At 56.5% G+C, this 20,590-nt stretch overlaps 3 gene segments (V, D, J or C); all 3 read left to right on the top strand.

Moving 5' to 3' along the window:
- Positions 1-20,590, top strand: part of LOC101107738 (immunoglobulin heavy constant epsilon-like) — a 131,100-nt gene that overhangs the window by 94,923 nt on the left and 15,587 nt on the right.
- On the top strand, positions 13,500-15,300 carry LOC101108817 (Ig gamma chain C region-like). The segment is given in 4 exon segments: positions 13,500-13,923; positions 14,250-14,288; positions 14,423-14,743; positions 14,827-15,300. Coding segments are annotated over 4 exon segments (1,098 nt in total).
- On the top strand, positions 15,270-18,358 carry LOC121817142 (immunoglobulin heavy constant gamma 1-like). The segment is given in 2 exon segments: positions 15,270-16,831; positions 17,255-18,358. Coding segments are annotated over 2 exon segments (255 nt in total).

Here is a 20,590-nt window from a genome sequence, read left to right as displayed (position 1 = left end):
AGACCACCCCAAAGAAGAAGAAAGGCAAGAAGGCCAAGCGGTGGCCTGAAGAGGCCTCACACACAACTGAGAAAAGAAGAGAAGTAAGGGGCAGAGGAGAAAGGGAAAGATACACCCAACTGAATGCAGAGTTCCCGAGGGGAGATAGGAAAGGCTTCTCAAGTGAACAGTGCAAAGAAATAGGGGGAAACAATAGGATGCGGCAGGCTAGAGACCTCTCCAAGAAAACTGGAGAGATCAAGGGAATATCTCACGCAAAGAAGGGCTCAATAAGAGACAGAAGTTGTGTGGGCCTAACAGAAGCACGAGAGGTTAAGAAGAGGCGGCAGGAATACACAGAAGAGCTGCACAAGAAGGGCTTTGCTGTTGTTCAGGAGCCAAGCCATGCCCAGCTCTTGGTGACACCGCAAGCTGCAGCACGCCAGGCTTCCCTGTCCTTCACTGTCTGGGAGTTTGCTCAGACTCACGTCCACTGAGTAAGTAAGGCCACCCAACCGTCTCACCCTCTGCTGCCCCCTTCTCCTCCTGCCCTCAGTCTTTCCCAGCACTGAGTCCGCTCTTCTCATCAGGTGACCAGAGTATTGGAACTTCAACATCAGTCATTCCAATGAATATTCAGGGTTGACTTCCTTTAGGATTGATTGATTTGATCTCCTTGCTGGGCACGGGACTCTTAAGAGTCTTCTCCAGCAACACAATTCAAAAGCATCCATTCTTCAGTGCTCAACCTTCTCTATGGCCCAACTTTCATATCAGTACATGACTACTGGGAAAAAAAGTCTTAATGACCCGGATAACCATGATGGTGTGATCACTCACCTAGAGCCAGACAGCCTGAGAATGAAGTCAAGCAGGCCTTAGGAAGCGTCGCTATGAACAAAGCTAGTGGAGTTCCAGCTGAGCTAATTCAAATCCTAAAAGATGGCACCATTAGTGCTGCACTCAATATGCCAGCAAATTTAGAAAACTCAACAGCGGTCACAGGCCTGGAAAAGGTCAGTTTTCATTCCAGTTCCAAAGAAAAGCAACGCCAAAGAATGTTCGATCATACAGCTGCACTCATTTCACAGCTGGTTAGGGTATACCACAACTCCTTCAAGCCAGGCTTCAATAGTAGTGAACAGAGAACTCCCAGATGTGCAGTCTGGATTCAGAAAAGGCAGAGGAACCAGAGATTAAATTGCCAACATCCGCTGGACCATAGGAAAAGCAAGGGAATTCCAGAAAAACATATACTTCTGCTTCGCTGACTATGCTAAAGCCTTTGACTCTGTGGATCACAGCAATCTTTGGAAAATTCTTAAGGAGATGGAAATACCAGACCTCCTTACCTGCCTCCTGAGAAACCTGTACGCAGGTCAAGAGACAACAGGTAGACCTAGACAGGAAACAACAGCCTGATTCGAAATTGGGAAAGGAGAACATCAAAGCTGTGTGTTCTCACCCTGCTTATTTAACTTCTATGCAGAGTATATCGTGCACATTGCTGGGCCGGAGGAAGCACAAGCTGGAATAAAGATTGCCAGGAGATATATCAGCTACCTCAGATATGCAGATGACACCACCCTGATGGCAGAAAATGAAGAGGAACTAAAGAGCCTCTTGATGAGGGTGACAGAGGAGAGTGAAAAAGCTGGCTTCAAATTCAACATTCAAAACACAGAGGTCATGGTATCCGGTCCCATCACTTCACGGCAAACAGGTGGGGGAGAAATGGAGACCAAGGCAGATTTTGCTTCGTTTCTCTTGGGCTCTGAGATCACTTTGGCCAGTGACTACAGGCGTGAAATTAGAAGACGCTTGCTCCTTGGCAGAAAAGCTATAACAAACACGCTCACTGTTCAGCTGCTCAGTCGTGTCTGACTCTCTAACCCCGTGGACCACAGCACGCCAGGCTTCCCTGTCCTTCACCGTCTCCAGGAGCTTCTCAACTCAAGTCCGCTGAGCCGAGCATGCCGTTCAATCATCTCATCCTCTGCGGCCCCATCTCCTCCTGCCCTCAATCTTTCTCAGCATCACTGTCTTTTCCAATGAGTTAGCTCTTCACATCATCTGTCCAAAGTATTGGAGCTTCAGCATAAATCCTTCCAATGAATATTTAAGGTTGGTTTCCTTTAGGATTGACTGGTTTGATCTCCTTGCTTCCAAGGGACTCTCAAGAGTCTTCTTCAGCACCACGGCTCACTCAGCCTTCTGCAGGGTCCAACACTCACATCCATATATGACTACTGGAAAAACCACAGCTTTTATTAGATGGATCTTTGTTGGCAAGGTGGTGTCTCTGTTTTTTAATATGCTGTATAGGTTTGTCACAGCTTTCCTTCCAAGGAGCAAGCCTCTTTTATTTTCACGGCTGCGGTCACCATTCACAGTGATTTTGGAGCCCAAGAAAATAAAGTCTCTCCCTGTTTCTGATTTCACACCTATATCTGTCATGAAGTGATGGGGCCAGATGCCATGATCTTGTTTTCTTTTAATGCTGACTTTTAAGCCAGGTTTTTCACTGCGCTATGATCCTCATCGAGAGGCTCTTTAGTTCCTCCTCACATTCTGCCATTAGAGAGGTGGTGTTTACATATTTGAGGTTAAGCCCCTGATGTTTCTCCTGGCAATCTTGATTCCAGCTTGAGCTTCATTCAGCCTGCCGTTTTACCTGATGTACTCTGCGTGGAAGTTAAGTTAGCAGGGTGACAATATACTGCCTTGGTGTTCTCTTTTCCCCATTTTGAAGCAGTTTGCTGTTCCCTGTTCAGTCCTAACTGTTGCTTCTTGGCCAGGATGTGGGTTTCCTGAGAGGCAGGTCAGGTGGTCTGGTATTCCCATCTCTTTCAGAATTTTCCACGGTTTATTGTGATCCACAGAGTCAAAGGCTTTGGCATAGTCAATAAAGCAGAAGTAGATGGTTTTCTGGAACTCTCTTGCTTTTTCAATGATCCAATGGATGTTGGCAATTTGATCTCTGGTTTCTCTGCCTTTTCTAAATCCAGCTTGAACATCTGGAAGTTCTCGGTTCATGTATTGTTGAAGCCTGGCTTGGAGAATTCTGAGCATTACTTTACTAGCGTGTGAGATGAGTTCAACTGTGCGGTAGTTTGAGCATTCTTTGGCATTGCCTTTCTTTGGGATTGGAATGAAAACTGACCTTTTCCAGTCCTGTGGCCACTGCTGAGTTTTCCAAATTTGCTGGCATATTGAGTGCAGCACTTTCACAACATCATCTTTCAGGATTTGAAATAGCTCAACTGGAATTCCATCACCTCCACTAGCTTTGTTCATAGTGATGCTTCCTAAGGCCCACTAGACTTCCACTCCAGGATGTCTGGCTCTAGGTGAGTGATCACAACATAATGGTTATGTGGGTCATGAAGATCTTTTTGTAGAGTTCTTCTGTGCATTCTTGCCACCTCTCCTTAATATCTTCTGCTTCTGTTAGGTCCATACCATTTCTGTCCTTTATCGAGCCCATCTTTGCATGAAATGTTCCCTTGGTATCTCTAAGTTTCTTGAGAAGATCTCTAGTCTTTCCCATTCTATTGTTTTCCTCTATTTCTTTGCATTGATCACTGAGGCAGGCTTTCTGATCTCTCCTTGCTATTCTTTGGAACTTGTCATTCAGTTGGGTATATCTTTCCTTTTCTCCTTTGCCTTTTGCTTCTCTTCTTTTCTCAGCTATTTGTAAGGCCTCCTCAGACAACCATTTTGCCTTTTTGCTTTACTTTTTCTTGGGGATGGTCTTGATCCTTGCCTCCTGTACAGTGTCATGAGCCTCCATCCGTAGTCCTTCAGCCACTCTGTCTATCAGATCTAAGCCCTTGAATCTATCTGTCACTTCCACTGTACAATTGTGAGGAAGTTGCTTTAGATCACACCTGAACAGTCTGGTGGTTTTCCCTACTTTCTTCAGTTTAAGCCTGAATTTTGCAATAAAGAGGTCATGATCGGAGCCACAGTCAGTTCCCAGTCTTGTTTTAGCTGACTGTATGCAGCTTCTCCGTCTTCACCTCTGAAGACTATAATTAATCTAATTTCAGTATTGACCATCTGATGATGTCCATGTGGATAGTTGTGGCTTCTGTGTTTGGAAGAGGGTGCTTGCTATGCCCAGTGCGTTCTCTTGGCAAAACTCTGCTAGCCTTTGCCCTGCTTCATTTGGTACTTCAAGGCCAGACTTTCCTGTTGCTCCAGGTGTCTCTTGACTTCCTGTTTTGCACTCCAGTCTCCTGTGATGAAAAGGGCGTCTTTTTTTTGGTGTTAGTTCTCCAGCATCCTGTAGGTCTTCATAGTACCTACAACATCGGCTTCTCCAGCATTAGCGGTGGGGCATAGACTCGGATTCTGTGATACTGAATGGTTTCCCTTGGAAACGAAGAGAGATCCTTCCGTCATTTTTCAGCGTGCACCCAAGCACTGCGTTTCAGACTTTTCTGGACTATGAGGGCTACTCCATTTCTTCTAAGGGGCTCTTCCACACAGTAGTAATTGTGATGTAGCGGACTACGTTCACCCTTTCTGGTCCATTCTGGTTCACTAGTTTCTAAAATGCTGATGTTCATTCCTTCCATCTCCTATTTGACCACTTCTAATTTACCCTGATTTATGGACCTAATATTTCAGATTCCTACGCAGTATTGTTCTTCACAGCATCAGACTTTACATCCGTCACCAGTCACACCCACAGCTGGGTGTGGCTTTCGCTCTGGCTCGGCCTCTTCACTCTTTCTGGAGCTGTTTCTCCGCTCTTCTCCTGTAGCATGTTGAGTGCCTTCCAACCTGGGGAGTTCGTTCTTCCAGTGTCCTATCTTTTTGCCTTTTCGTATTGCTCATGGGGTTCTCAAGGCAGGAATGCTGAAGTGGTCTGCCATTCCCTTCTCCAGTGGACCACATTCTGTCAGAACTCTCCACCATGACCCATCCATCTTGGGCGGCCCTACACAGCATGGCTCATAGTTTCATTGAGTTAGACAAGGCAGTGATCCATGTGATCAGCTTGGCTCATTTTCTGTGACTGTGGTTTTTATTCTGTCTTCCCTCTGATGTATGCGGCTAAGAGGCTTGTGGAAGCTTCCTGGTGGGAGGGACTGGATGTGGGGGAATCTGGGTCTTGTTCTGATGGGCAGGGCCACGTTCAGCAAACCTTTAATCCGATTTTCTGTTGATGGCTGGGGCTGGGTTCTCTCCCTGTATTTTGGTATGAGGCCAGACTATGGTGGGGGTAATGGTTGTAATGGCGACCTCCTTCAAAAGGACTTTTGCCAGCAACCCCCGCGGCCCCCAGGACCTTGGTACTCAGCGCCCTTGACGCTGTGGCAGGCCACTGTAGCCCATGCCTCTGCCAGAGTCTCCTGGACACTCAGAGGAAAGTCTGGCTCCGTCTCTTGTTGGGCCACCACTCCTTTCTCCTGGGTCCTGGTGAGCACAAAGTTTTGTCTGTGCCCTACAAGAGTTTGTTTCCCCAGTCCTGTGGAAGTTCTGTAATCAAATTCCACTGGCTTTCATAGCCAAATTCCCTGGGGGTTCTCAGTCCCTTTGCTGATCCCAAGGCTGGCGAGTCTGCTGTGGGCCCAGAACTTCTGCCGCAGTGCAAGGACTCATTTCATATAACCCTTCCCCAGTTTGTGGATCGGCTGCTCGGCAGCTTTATGGTGAGGCCAATGGTGACCTCCTCCAAGAGGGTTCAGGCCACATGCAGTGCCTGCCAGATCCGCTGCACAGCACCGTCCCCGCGGCAGCCACTGCTGGTCCGTGCCTCTGCAGGAGACACTCGAACACTCAGTGGCAGGTCTGGCTCACTCTCTCATGGGGTCTCTGGGTCCTGGTGTGCACAAGGTTTCGTATGAGCCCTCTGAGCGTCTCTGGCAGGTATGGGGTTTGATTCTAAACACAATTCTGCCCCTCCTACTGACTTTTTGGGGCTTTTCCTTTGCCCTTGGATGCGGAGTATCTTCTTAGTGGGATCCAGCATTCCCCTGTCAACAGCCGTCCAGCAGCCAGTTGCAATTTTGCAGTTCTCACACATCCTTCTAGACTGTCACCTTGAGACCCAAGCCATAGGAGGCTAGTAAGACAGGCGGTCCAGAGACTTCCCGTTCAGCCAGTTCAGCTGCTCCATCGTGTCCGACTCTTTGCAACCCCATGAATCGCAGCACGCCAGGCCTCCCTGTCCATCACCAACTCCCGGAGTTTACTCAAACTTATGTCCATCGAATCAGTGATGCCATCCAGCCATCTCATCCTCTGTCGTCCCCTTCTCCTCCTGCCCTCAATCCCTTCCAGCATCAAGGTCTTTTCCAATGAGTCAACTCTTCACATGAGGTGGCCAAAGTATTGGAGTTTCAGCTTCAGCATCAGTCCTTCCAATGAACACCCAGGACTGATCTCCTTCAGAATGGACTGGTTGGATCTCCTTGCAGTCCAAGGGACTCTCAAGAGTCTTCTCCAACACCACAGTTCAAAAGCACCAATTCTTCGGTGCTCAGCTTTCTACACAGTCCAACTCTCACATCCCTACATGACCACTGGAAAAACCATAGCCTTGACTAGACGGACCTTTGTTGGCAAAGTAATGTCTCTGCTTTTTAATATGCTGTCTAGGTTGGTCATAACTTTCCTTCCAAGGAGTAAGTGTCTTTTAATTTCATGACTGCAATCATGATCTGCAGTGATTCTGGAGCCCCCAAAAATAAAGTCTGACACTGTTTCTACTGTTTCCCCATCTATTCCGCATGAAGTGATGGGACCAGATGCCATGGTCTTAGTTTTCTGAATGTTGAGCTTTAAGCCAACTTTTTCACTCTCCACTTTCACTTTCATCAAGAGGCTCTTTAGTTCCTCTTCACTTTCTGCCATAAGGGTGGTGTCATCTGCACATCTGAGGTTATTGATATTTCTCCCAGCAATCTTGATTCCAGCTTGTGTTTCTTCCAGTCCAGCATTTCTCATGATGTACTCTGCATAGAAGTTACATAAGCAGAGTGACAATATACAGCCTTGACGTACTCCTTTTCCTATTTGGAACCAGTCTGTTGTTCCATGTCCAGTTCTAACTGTTGCTTCCTGACCTGCATATAGGTTTCTCAAGAGGCAGGTCAGGTGGTCTGGTATTCCCATCTCTTTCAGAATTTTCCACAGTTTATTGTGATCCACACAGTCAAAGGCTTTGGCATAGTCAATAAAGCAGAAATAGATGTTTTTCTGGAACTCTCCTGCTTTTCCAATGATCCAGCGGATTTTGGCAATTTGATCTCTGGTTCCTCTGCCTTTTCTAAAACCAGCTTGAACATCTGGAATTTCACGGTTCAGATATAGTTACTATATATTTACTACCTATATATAATAAGGTCTAGTCCAGTAACAATACATTGAGTGGCCTGTCAATGAAATCTTTTCCAGAACCAGGAATGAGCATTCCTAGCACAGTGGGATGAAATGGTCATGAAATGCCCCCCAAAACTTGGTCAAATTCATGACCATGAAGGGACCCTGCCAGCTGGAAACTGGCACTTGCCAGCTATCTCTACAGGATTGATTCATGAACCACTATAGCTGCTGACCTTCAATACCCTCTGAAAGGAGTTCAGGGTGGAGATCAGCAAAGAGGATCTCTGTGCTCCGGGAAGACTGACAGACCAGGCCTTCAGATAGTCGGGTCTTCTCAGGTAAGGATGTCTATAAGCCCAGATTCTTTCAACTTCTCATACCTAGAAAAACACTAAAATCATTAATGGTGACATCTGTTTGGGCTATTCAGGAAAAAATCACAATTAGAAGTCGAGAGGGGAGCACTGTGGTTCAGACATCCAAGGTAATATTACAGGACACTATGGGTGTGATTTGACACAGCTCCTTGCACTGCTGAGAGCTTCAGTTTTATGAGCTGCATCAGCCTTGAGGCCACCAGCCGTTCTCAAGACAACACCAGCTGGCAGCTGGTGGCTGAGCCTCACATTTTCAAAGTCTCATCTAGCACCTATTTCATTTGAGACAGTGAAATTGCTTTAGTCCATATATTAGCATAAAGAAGAAACAAACAGTGCCTATTATTTATGTGTTGATACCAAATTAAAGGTTAAAACCTGCTTAGATAAAACCAGACAACTGGCCACCTGGCTACAAGTCTCTTTGAAATACCAGGTCCAGACTGGGTCTCAGGCTTACTCTCTTGAGAAGAAACGAGACTGGTTTTGTCGACTAACCTCCAGATTGTCCAACTACTTCTAACTGGACCTGCTAAACCCACATGCATCACAGTGGGCTAATAAACAAGGACATTAGAAACGTGTCTGGCAAATGGCTCCATTCCTTTGAACAGGATTGATCCAGGCTCTGACTCTGCGGCATCACAATCAAAACTCTTACCAAACATGACTGACTTACTCCTGCCAGGCCCCTGGCTAAGTTCTTACTCCTACCAGAGCCCCTGGTCACAGTATATTTTTTTACTGACTTCTGATCCCGTCCTCATTTAATCCACATGCTCAGTCTGTTCTCTTCGAGCACTACAGTCTTCCAGGCAAGATGACAGTGATGCAGAGATTCCAGCAACTCATCGGAACAGATTCTTTCAAAATAACAGCAGAAGTCACCCTTGGCCCCTTAATAAAACAAGGCAGAAACTCTGTGACCCCCAGCTAGGTGTCTGTGAACGCATGCCAACCTGAAGAAGCTACAGAAGACGGACCTTCACCCTTCATCTTCCAAATAAACATTTCTTGGGGTTCTTGTCTCTCAGAGGGATTTGAGGTAGTAGAGAAAACAGCCCCAAGGCTGAGCAGGTGGAGTTTGCCAAGCACAGTAGGTGACTTGCTGACACTCCAAGGACAAAGCTAGTGGCAGGAGCTGAGCTCGGCTGGGACAGAGACAAGAGGGCCCCATCGATGGGACGGGGAGCCTCCCCAGCTGCACTTGTGCAGGAAGGTGCCTTGAGGGTCACGAGGCGGGGGGGAGGCACCACCGCATAATAAATGCTATCAAGCCTCCTGCTACCCATGCACTGCAATCTTTCTTGGTAAAAAGATCCACACGCATAAGGGCAGGGCCCAAGGACAGGTCAAGTGTGAGGAAAGAGGTGAGATAATCAGCCAGAGGAGAACAAAACCCAGAAGAACTGCCCCGTAGACATGAGTCAACACACACGTGAGTCAACACACACAGGAGTCAACACAGACATGAACCAACATTGTCATCAGTCAACACAGACATGGGTCAACACACACACAAGTTAGCAACCTCTTCACTGCACTCCTCCCCGTTAGGGAGGACACCCACACTCCTCCGCGTTAGGGAGGACGCCCGCACTCCTCCGCGTTAGGGAGGACGCCCGCACTCCTCCGCGTTAGGGAGGACGCCCGCACTCCTCCCCGTTAGGGAGGACGCCCGCACTCCTCCGCGTTAGGGAGGACGCCCACACCCTTTCTTTCCAGGCTGGTCTCTTCCTGCTCTGCCTTGAATAAATAAGCCTCTTCTCTGCGTGCTTTCCACACGCTGTGCTCTGTCTCTAATCATAAACTCCACACCTGTATTTACAGTGTTTGCCTGCTCGGAACATTCGTGCTTTCTAATGAGGCGAGAGCCAGGAGACCCTTCCTTCTGGTCCGCAGCCCCTGGTGCTCTAGCTGCTGGGACTCCGGGATTTCATCCAGGCTGTGCAGGTCCAATTCCAGGGCAGGGAACTAAGCTCCTGCTTCAGGACCGCTCCCTGCTGTCTCTCTAAGGAAAAGACCTCCACCCACAGCACTTCCAGGGTAGGGCCTATGGTGTCTCCCAATCCCTACTGCTCTATCGATGGGACAGCCAGCGTGCACATGGGGTCTAGGGTGCCCTGCAGCATTTCACGGCACTAGGAACAGAGGGACCCTGTCGTCCACACGCAGGGAGGCCACTGTGCCCACAGCCAGTAGTGGAGGGGCTGCACCGTGTCTCTCAGTTCGACCATCACTTTGGGCCCCGGTGACCACCATGACTCTGCCAACAGGCAACAGCTATGGCCAGGAGAACAGCTGCCCTCTGACCATAGATGCTGTTCCGGCCTCTGCCAGATATCAGAGCCATAGAAGAGGGCAGGGGGAGGAGGTGGGCAGAGTCAGGACCCAGACGAGGACAGTGGTCTAGAGGGAAGCCCACGCGGGCTGGGGGCCCAGACCCGGCCCGAGGCTGGGCCACACTCTGGGCACGACACCCCCCACAGGGCTGCAGAGGAGCCCACCAGGGCTGGGAGGCCCAGAGGGCACAAGCGAGGGGCCCAGACCCTGGGCTGTGGTGGTTCAACCAGGCATAATCCCAGCGGAAGGTGGAAAGCCGTGACGGCTGGGGTTCCCACTCCTCCCCTGGGTCCCAGAGCACTGCTCAAACCACCCCACTCACCCACAAGACGCAACTCGCCGCATCTGGACTCCCCCAGGCCCTCTGAGGCAGAAACGCCCAGAAGAAAAGGGAACCTCAGGAAGCAAGTCTTGCCACCAGGTTTCAATCCGCTTCTTAGTGTTTGGAGACTTGTGGGCAGGGCGTTCACACGTCGGGGGACTGGTGCCCGAGTCCCAGGGAGCAGGGCTGCAGACACAGCGCACAGATCCCAGGAGCACATGTGTCTGGGGCCAGAGCAGGGAAGGGGCCCGGAGCCCCGGGCTGCAGGGGAGCCCCCTCCACTGCCCCCACCATGGGTGAGTGCGGACCCTGAGGGTGAGCACACAGGGACAGGAATGAGAGCCCTGGAGGGAGATCGGCCTCGGGACCCCCGGAGGGGCTGGAGCAGCCGAGTGGGCCTGGGGGAGGCAGCTGCCCCTAGTCACGGTGCAGGACGAGCACGCAGGGGCTGTGGGCTGTCGAGGAACAGCACAGGCTGGAGACGGGACGGGAGGGCTGCGCATGACCAGGGGCTCTGGAGGCCAGGGCTGGGTGGGCATGAGGACTAGCCAGGATGGAAGGAGGCTCTGATCTGAGGAGCAGGGAAGGGAGAGGATCCCAGGGCAGTGACGGCTCCTGGACAGGCCAGTGGAGCTGGCATGTGTCCCAGGGCAGGGCCACGTGCAGGGACTGTGGGTCCCAACTGGGCTGGGGCCGAAAGCAGTGGCAGCAACAAGGGGCAAGGCTGCAGGGCCGGCCAGACTCCGTGTCCACAGCGGGCAGCAAAAGGCTGAGCCCACCGCCCCCCAGGACGCAGGGGGCTGACCAGAGCCCAGGGCCTGAGGACCAGCAGCGGGAGCTGGAGAGAGGCAGGTGACCCGAAAACTGGAGGCAGCAAGGGGCCAGAGGGGGGTGTGGGTGGAGGGACAGAGAAGAGCGGAGAGCAAGGGGCAGGACCTCCGCCAGGAGGGGCCCGGTGGACAGAGCTCCTCCAGGGGAGGGCTGCCTGGAGGCCTCGTGGGCACCTGGCAAGTCCAGGGACGAGAGCTGAGCCCAGGAAATAAAGGGGTGAGGAGTGGAGCTGGGCAAGGGTAAGGGTTCCTGGAGGGGCCAGAGGGGCAGGAGATGCTGAGGGGGGCAGCCCAGGGACAGGGGGCAGTGAGGCTGCAAGTGAGCAGGGGCTGGGAGGGCAGGGGGGCCCCTGGAGATCTGGGCAAACAGGTGCAGCTTGTTGGTGAGCAGGGGCTGGGAGGGCAGGGCATCTCCCTGGTGTTTGGGGGAACAGGTACAGCTTATGGGTGTTCAGGGGCTGGGAGGACAAGGGGTGTCCCTGGTGTTTGGGGGAGCAGGTACAGCTTATGGGTAAGCAAGCCTTGGAGGACTCGGTGTGCCCCTGGGGATTTGAGGGAGCAGGTACAGCTTGTGAGGGTGGGCTGGGGCTGGGAGAACAGGGGAAGCCCTGAGGATTTGGGGGGGTGGGTGCAGCTTTGGGGAGTGAGCAGGGGCTGGGAGGGCAGGGAGAGCGCTGGGGCTTTGGGGGAGCAGGTACAGGTTATGAGGGTGAGCTGGGGTCAGGAGGGCAGGGGACCTCTGGTGTTTGGGGAAGCTGGTACAGCTTGTGAGGGTGGGCTGGGGCTGGGAGAACAGGGGGTGTCCCTGGTGTTTAGGGGAGCAGGCACAGCTTGTGAGGGTGAGCAGAGGGCTAATAGGACTGGGGAGCCCCTGGGTTTTGGGGGAGCAGGTACAGCTTGTGAGGGTGAGCCGGAGGCTGAGGCAGGGGGCACCTAAGAGCTTTAGCAGAGCAGGTACAGGTTCTGAGGTGAGCAGGCTGGAAAGGACAGGGGCACCCCAGAGCTTTAGCAGAGCACGTAGCGCTTCTGAGGTGAGCAGGGGGCTGAAAGGGCAAGGGGTGACCCCAGAGCTCTGGGTGAGCAGGCATGGCTTGTGAAGGCGGGCAGGGGCCTGGGAGGACAGGGGAGCCCCCCAGAGCTTTGGGGGGTCGGGTACAGCTGTAGGGGTGAGCAGGGGCCGGGGAGGACGGGGGAGCCCCACAGAGCTTTGGGGGGTCGGGTACAGCTGTAGGCGTGAGCAGGGGCCTGGGAGGACGGGGGACGCCTGGCGCTCAGGGAGCAGGTAGGGCTTCTAGGGGTGAAAGGGGCAGGGAGGGCAGGGGACTCTCTGGGGTGTCTGAGGGGAGAAGGTGGCGATTGCGCAGGTGAACCAGGCTCTGGGAACGAGCAGCTGGCCGGCTAGTGTTGAAGTCGGAGGCAGAGGGTCTGAGTTAAAGGGAGCCCTTTTGCTGCAGGGTCGGGGATAGCAAGGCCAAGTGCAGAGGAAAATGAAGGATGCTCTGGCCTGAAGTGGGAGGGCTTCCCGATGAGAGCAGGTGGCCTCCATTCACAGGCCCAGGGTTCCCATTGTGTTGCAGCCATCTCTGGGGACTCAGGGTGGATGGGGGTCGGCCAAGGCAAGGGGCAGCTGCCAAGACAGGGGACAAGGCTGGGACTACATGAGGCTCTTCCTCGAGGTCTCAGACGGGCAGGGGCCCGGGGAGCTGACCAGGCTCTTCCTCGAGGTCTCAGATGAGGCTGCAGGCCCACAGAGCTGACCAGGCTCTAGGGACAGCCCGGTTAGACGGGCTGGGGCCCGTAGAGCCACTCGGTGCTGGAGGTGCAGGCAGGGCCCAAGCAAGGCCCCCACAGTGCTGAGCGCGGGGTGCACCCAGGAAGATCAGGGCCTGGAGGGTCTGGTGAGGAGGAGCCGGGCAGCCAGGAGTCTGGAGCAGGGGCTGAGGGCCAATCAGGGGAACCAGGTGAAGGACGGGGCCAGAGACACACCTTTGGGAGCCTGGTGGGACCAGGGTTGGGAGGGGACAATCAAGGAAGAGAACTCAGAGACAGGGTCCAGGATCAGGGCTGGGACGTGAGCCCAGAGCGCTGTGCAGAGCTGGCCCCAAAGTCACCGGCCTGCAGGGCTGAGGCCAGGCCGGACGGGGGCTGGGGGCAGAGCAGGATGAGGGGGACAGGCTCCTCCAGGCTGAGGGAGCAGGGACCTCGGGAAGGGCCAGGCGCCCAGAGGAGGGAAAGGGCCCTGGGCTCTAACCCAGGAGGCCACACTCACCAACCCAAGCTGTCTCCAGACATCCCAGCTGCAGCGCATAGAGCCAGGTGGCCACCATGCCGGGCAGTCGTCAGACCCTGGAAGCAGATGGTGGCTGGGCTCAGAGGTGCCCCAGGCCTGGGCACCTGAGGTCCTGCTGGACCCTGCATTTACCAGCCTCCTCTCTCACAGCCTCCACCACACCCCCGAAAGTCTACCCTCTGACTTCTTGCTGCGGGGACACGTCCAGCTCCATCGTGACCCTGGGCTGCCTGGTCTCCAGCTATATGCCCGAGCCGGTGACCGTGACCTGGAACTCTGGTGCCCTGACCAGCGGCGTGCACACCTTCCCGGCCATCCTGCAGTCCTCCGGGCTCTACTCTCTCAGCAGCGTGGTGACCGTGCCGGCCAGCACCTCAGGAGCCCAGACCTTCATCTGCAATGTAGCCCACCCGGCCAGCAGCACCAAGGTGGACAAGCGTGTTGGTGAGAAGACGACCCCTGGGGAGGGTGTCCACTCCAGGAGACCAGGGTCAGCCCCTCTGCCTGCAGGGACCCCACCCCCAGGGGTGCTGTGAACCAGGCCCAGCGTGTCAGGGGAGGCCCTGTCTCTCTCCTGATGGTCTCGCAGGCTTGGGGAGGGGTCGTCTGGAGTTTCCACCAGGTCCAGGGTGGCCGCAGGCTGGTCGACGTCCACACGCCTGGACCCACAGAGACGGGCCCTGGGCTCAGACCTGCCAAAACCCATCCCTGCCCTAAGCCCAGCCCATGGCTTCCTGCCCCTGGTAACCCCCAGTCTGCTCTCTCTGCAGGGATCTCCAGTGACTACTCCAAGTGTTCTAAACCGCCTTGTAAGTCGGGAAACCTTTTCTCCATCCAGCAGATGGGGACAGCACCAGGAGGACTCAGGGTGTGGGGGTGGAGGGGGACGGCTGCCTTAGATGAGTGAGACCCCGACGCTAATCCGCCATGTCTCCACCGCCAGGCGTGAGCCGACCGTCTGTCTTCATCTTCCCCCCGAAACCCAAGGACAGCCTCATGATCACAGGAACGCCTGAGGTCACGTGTGTGGTGGTGGACGTGGGCCAGGATGACCCCGAGGTGCAGTTCTCCTGGTTCGTGGACAACGTGGAGGTGCGCACGGCCAGGACAAAGCCGAGAGAGGAGCAGTTCAACAGCACCTTCCGCGTGGTCAGCGCCCTGCCCATCCAGCACGACCACTGGACTGGAGGAAAGGAGTTCAAGTGCAAGGTCCACAGCAAAGGCCTCCCGGCCCCCATCGTGAGGACCATCTCCAGGACCAAAGGTGGGCCAGGTGGGCGGGCCCAGGAGGGTCCCGTGAGCCAATCAGAGTGATTCCTGTGCTAACAGGCTTGTCTGTCCCCACAGGGCAGGCCCGGGAGCCGCAGGTGTACGTCCTGGCCCCACCCCAGGAAGAGCTCAGCAAAAGCACGCTCAGCGTCACCTGCCTGGTCACCGGCTTCTACCCAGACTACATCGCCGTGGAGTGGCAGAGAGCGCGGCAGCCTGAGTCGGAGGACAAGTACGGCACGACCACATCCCAGCTGGACGCCGATGGCTCCTACTTCCTGTACAGCAGGCTCAGGGTGGACAAGAGCAGCTGGCAAAGAGGAGACACCTACGCGTGTGTGGTGATGCACGAGGCTCTGCACAACCACTACACACAGAAGTCGATCTCTAAGCCTCCGGGTAAATGAGCCACACGCCCCCGCACCAGCAAGCCCTCACCCAGCCCGCCCTCCCCGGGCTCCAGGTCCAGCCAGGACGCCCTAGCCCCTCCCTGTGTGCATGCCTCCTGGGCCGCCATGAATAAAGCACCCAGGCCGCCCTGGGACCCTGCAACGCTGTGCTGGTTCTTTCCGAGGCAGAGCCCTGGTGACCGCCAGGCCTGCGGGGGGTGGGCTGAGCCCACTCTGGGCCGCTTGGTTCAGCATCTGTGGGGGCGCTGACCCCTCTCCGGGCCAGACACACAGTGAGTGGGTCCAGCAGGCCACCTGGGGGCTGCCCGAGGCCTCGGAGGGGCTTGGCCAGAGGCGCAGCTCCACGGCCCCCTCCAGCCACCACATTCTGGGCCAGACTCTGGGCAGGAACGGGGGAAGCCCCCGACACCTCAGGGATTGAGGCCCAACGCTTCCCACCTCTGCTCCAGCCCACGCTGAGGGGCAGGGCCGCGGCCTTGTCCCCAGGCCCCTGTTCCTGGGTGCCCAGAGTCCGTGTGTCCACTCTGGGCCTGCCTGGAGCCAGACTGGCCCGGGGAGTGGCCCTGCTTCACCCTCAGGCTCCCGAGGTCAGGCGTCGTCCTCGTCGGCCAGTAGCTCTGCCTGGCTCTCTCTGCCCGGGGCCAGGCCTGTGTGCCCATGGGGAGGTCGTCCCTGTGCCTGAAAAGGGCCCAGGCTGGGAGCCCTGAACATCCAGGGCAGGGACCTAGCTGCTCCCTGGGGACACTGAGCCCAGAGCCCCAGACACCAAGCCCCAGCCCCGCACGCACACGAGACAGCCCACACCCAGCGTCCTCCACACGCACTCAGGCGTCCACCCGCACACGAGCACGCTTCACCCCCGTCACACACCCACATGCCTGCACACACTCAGGTCTCACGCTCCGGGACCCATGGGGTGATCCCACGGGCCCAGACCCAGAGCTGGGTCTCATAAGCCCTCCCTGTGGACATCAGCTGGTCCCCATCCTCCAGCGCCCTTGGGCTGCTCAGCGGCCCTTTCCCACACTGACCACACTGACCAGGTCAGACATCCTTCCTCGCCTCCCCTGGGGCACCCGTGCCCCTCCCTCGCAGGCTGAGATCCCCTCTCAGCCCCTCGTCCTGGCACCCTCACCCCTCAGGCACAGGGACACAGGGACACAGCCCAGCACTGTCTGCCCTCCCTCCCGGGGACAGGGCCCAGGCACGTGCGCTCTGCTGAGCCTCCCGGCTCCAGGCCTGGCCCACAGGGCAGAGGAGGCCAGGAACTGAGCCTCTGTCCTGCGGGGAGGTGGGGTCAGGGCCCCAGCTCAGGGCACAGCTCAGGATGGGAGCAGGACCCCACAGGCCAGGCCCAGACAGTGGCCAGGGCTGGGGCTGGGGCTGGGGCCCAGAGACTGACCTCAGGTGACCCCTGCCCGGCCCATGGGGGATCACACCGCCATCCCCCCCGCCGCAGAGGGAGCCCTGCCCGAAGCCCCAATGGCCCCGCCCAGCCCCCCATGGGCAGACACAGCACTGACCCCCCTCCCTGTGCAGATCTGCTGCTGGAGGAGGAGAGCTGTGTGGACGCCCAGGACGGGGAGCTGGACGGGCTCTGGACGACTATCTCCATCTTCATCACGCTCTTCCTGCTCAGCGTCTGCTACAGCGCCACCGTGACCCTCTTCAAGGTGGGGGTCCACCCTGCTGGGCCCTCGGGCCCCCTCTCTGTCCCCAGGGTCCCCACTGAGTCCCTCACCATCCATTGACTGCCACTCACTGTCCCTCCCTGTCCCTCCCTGCCCCTCATTGTCCCCCTCTGTCCCTCACTGCCCCTCCCTGTTCACTCCCTGTCCCTCCCTGTCCCTCCTTGTTCACTCACTTTCCCTCCCTGTCCCTCCCTGTCCCTCCCCGTCCCTCCCTGTCCACTCAGTGTCCACTTACTGTCCACTCTCTGTCCCTCCCTGTCCCTCCCTGCCCCTCCCTGTCCCTCTCTGTACCTCCCTGTTCCTCCCTGTCCCTCCCTGTCCACTCCCTGTCCCTCCCTGTCCCTCTCTGTCCCTGGGAGCTAGCCGGTGATGTCCAGGCTGCACTCACCCCACTCTCCCCGGCAGGTGAAGTGGATCCTCTCATCTGTGGTGGAGCTGAAGCAGTCAATCACTCCCAACTACAGAAACATGATTGGACAGGGCGCCTAGAGCTCCTGTGGGCCACGTCCGGACCACCCCAGACCCGGCTGGACCACCCCTTTCCACTCGTGACTCTCAGCCTGTGCCAGGGCTGCCCCATTGCCTTGTGAGCTCGCTAACCCCCGAGCTCTCGGCCATCCTTCCCTGCACCTCAGAACTCCGGCACTGTAGCCGCCACTGTCTGCCCCAGCCCCCCTCAAAGACCCAAGTGAACAGCAGGTGATGCCCCAACCTGAGCTGATGGACGAAGAGGGCCTCTGCGCAGTCTGCAAGACACCATTGCCACCAGTTGCCCTACGAAGAGTGCATGGGTCCAGGGCTGTCTGCACAGGGCGCCCATCTTGCCCAGGCCTGGATCCAGACCGCAGGTCCCTACGGGAGGTAGCTGAGTTCCCATACCGTATGCACAGGGTACCCATCCTGCCCAGGGTGGGATCCAGACCACAGGTCCCTGGGGGAGGCCCCTGTGTCAGATCCTTGGGAAGAGCTGTCCGACAGCTGCCCTGCTGACCAAGCTCCTGGGAGGACCACTACCGGTCACTCAGGTCACCTCCACCAAGGACGCTGCTGGGAGCAGGGCCTGGACCCACAGAGGCCGCAGGAGCCCCGGTGGGGGAAGGGGTGACGTCCCGCCAACGGGCCGCCTGGAGACGGGCCTGGTGACCGGTTCCCAGTGGACAGAGCTGGAGGGGCTCCCAGGACACAGGACGGCAGGGCAGCCAGTCCATCCGGTGGCCAACAGCCTGACACTCCCCCAGGAGCTCGGCCTGCACCGAGAGCGGGGGTGAGAGGTGAGACCAGAGACCCACAGAGGCCCAGCCCCGGGCCCCGGGCCCACCCCGCCTCTCGGGACAGACTCTCCTGTCGTTGCAGAAATGTGCACGGGCTTCTCTGGATGGGAGGCGCTGCCCCAGGACTGGAAGGACCACAGCCCTGGGGCTTGGGAAGCTGCTTCTGCGTAATGTGGTAGCCTGCTCTTTGCTGTCTCTTTATCTCTTTAACGACAATAAAGCATCTTTACTTCGCCTAGCTCACCGGCCAGTCTCCGTATGTTGACACGCCTTCTCCCTTTGAGGAGTCCACAGCCTGGCTGCCCCACCCCCACTGGCCCCGGGCTTCCTGCCCCCACCACCTGCACCCAGGGTCCCTGGTCCCATCCCTACCTGACTCATGGGTGCCTGACCCCCACCCACGACCCGCCCCTAGGGCTCCACTCCGCCTCCCAGGCAGAGGCCAGCCTGGCACCAGGGGAGCCACAGACAAGTGTCCCGTGTTGGGTGGTCAGCACAGGAGGCTGTAACAAACACCGCAGGGGGCTTGGACCACAGGCGTCACCACTCACACCCTGGAGCCTGGGACCCCGGATCCAGGAGCGCAGGGCCGGCTCCTGCTGAGGCCTGTCTCCATGGGATGTAGATGCCGTGTCCTCACGGGCGCACCCCTCTGTGCCTGTCTCTGTCCTCACCTCCTCTTAGAGGGTCTCCAGTCAGACTGGACGAGGGCCCACCCTGGGACCCCAGCTCACCCTCATCACCTCTTCAGAGACGCCACCTCCAAAAGCAATGACGCTTGAGGTCTGGGGGTCAGGGCTGCAAGATTTGAATTTGGGGTCACAGTTCTGCCCCAAACAGGCGGGCTGGTGCCGGAAACCCAGAGCAGAAGGGGATCAGTGAAAGCCGGCCAGGAGGGGCAGCTTGGGGAGGGGTGCCAGAGGGGCCTGGGTCAGTGCTCAGGACACTCTGGTCAGTGAGCAGGACCTCAGAGGGCGCTGGGGACACTGTGCTCAGCCTGGGCTGCACGGAGGTGATGGCTGTGCCACAGGAAAAGCGGAAGAGGCCCAGGGCTCCAGAGAGGGACCAGGAAGGGTGGCCGCCTGCATGCGATGAGGCCTCTGTGTCCACCAACCGGCCTGGATGCAGGATGCAGTCAGGACTCCATCCTCACAGACACCGGGGACCGAGGAGACTGGACCCTCCCCAAGGGCGGAGGAGGATCCTGCTCAGGGACAGCTCCAAGAAGGGGGCCAGGGCCTGGGAGGGTGCTGGCCGTGCTGGGCTCTCTCCGGAGGGCATTTTCAGGGAGCTGAGTCATCATGGGGGCATGCTAGTGTTTGCCCAAGCCTATCGAGAGGGAGGGAGGTCCTGCTGCTGGACAGCCCAGGCCTGGGCCCAGCAAGACCGGCTCCAGACAGGGAGCTGCCATCACGTCAGCATGACCGCATCGCCCCAAGGCCCTCGGAGGTGCCGATCCAGGCTCCTGTGCGTAGAGGGACAGACAGAGGACTTCACACATCACTCTGAGGACCAGACGTAAGACCGGGTGCTGGGAGGGGGCCAGCAGGATGGCCACGGGGTGGACACCATGGTCCAGGAAACCATCTGGCCCTGGGGGACCTGGCCAGGCCACATGTACATGAGGCCTCTCTGCCAGCAGGCTCTTGGGGGTCCCCCACACTCTGCTTTCCCCACACACTAACCATCTAACCAAGACACTGACCATCCAATCAGCTGTCCAGCCTGCCCAGCCCTGGGCCTTGCCCCTCACATCCATCTCCCAGACCAACAATCAGCCACTAGCTGGTCCAGCCATCAGGAAGGCTAGGGTAGCCAACTCGGGCACTGGCTCTCTGGCCTCCTGGCTGAACACAACCCCTGGCAAGGCTACCCCTGATCCCCTGGAGAACTGACCCCCCACACCACCTTCCAGGACTCCCATGCTGCCTTCTCAAAAGCCACACCACAGGGCACCCCTCCTCACAGTTTCCCTCTGTCGATTTAAAAACATTCACAACCTAAAAGTTAAGAGTTATGTTTAATTGGGTGGGAATTTTTAGGACTTCAAGCCCGGGCGCAGCACCTCAAGCATCCTGAGAGAACGGCTATGAGGAGAGGAGGGGAGGGGTCAGCATGTAGAAGGTTGCAACAAAGGGCAGGCGATCTGAATGTCAAAAGGTTATTGTTAATTAAATAAAATCGGAAGCCCAAGTTAAGGGACTTAGCAATTTTCTGTATGCCTGAAGATACAAGAGTCTGGGTTTGCTGACATGGTTCCTTTCCTACGCACCTCAGCTATCCTGGGGCCAGCATCCTGTGATTTCACACCCTGCGGTCCCTAAGACTCACCACCGGGAGTGGCTGCAGCCTGCGGGCTTCTAGGAGGCAAGTGTTCTTCTCGCTCCTGAGTGCCCTCCCCCAGTGGCTCACACTGGAGGGATGCAGCCACAGGTGACTGTGGCATTCTCGTTTACTGATGTGGCAGGAA

This window comes from Ovis aries, chromosome 18, assembly GCF_016772045.2.
Source record: "Ovis aries strain OAR_USU_Benz2616 breed Rambouillet chromosome 18, ARS-UI_Ramb_v3.0, whole genome shotgun sequence".
Taxonomy (NCBI): domain Eukaryota; kingdom Metazoa; phylum Chordata; class Mammalia; order Artiodactyla; family Bovidae; genus Ovis; species Ovis aries.
The sequence above is the reverse complement of the archived record's forward strand: the minus strand, read 5'-3'. Positions and strand labels throughout refer to the sequence as shown.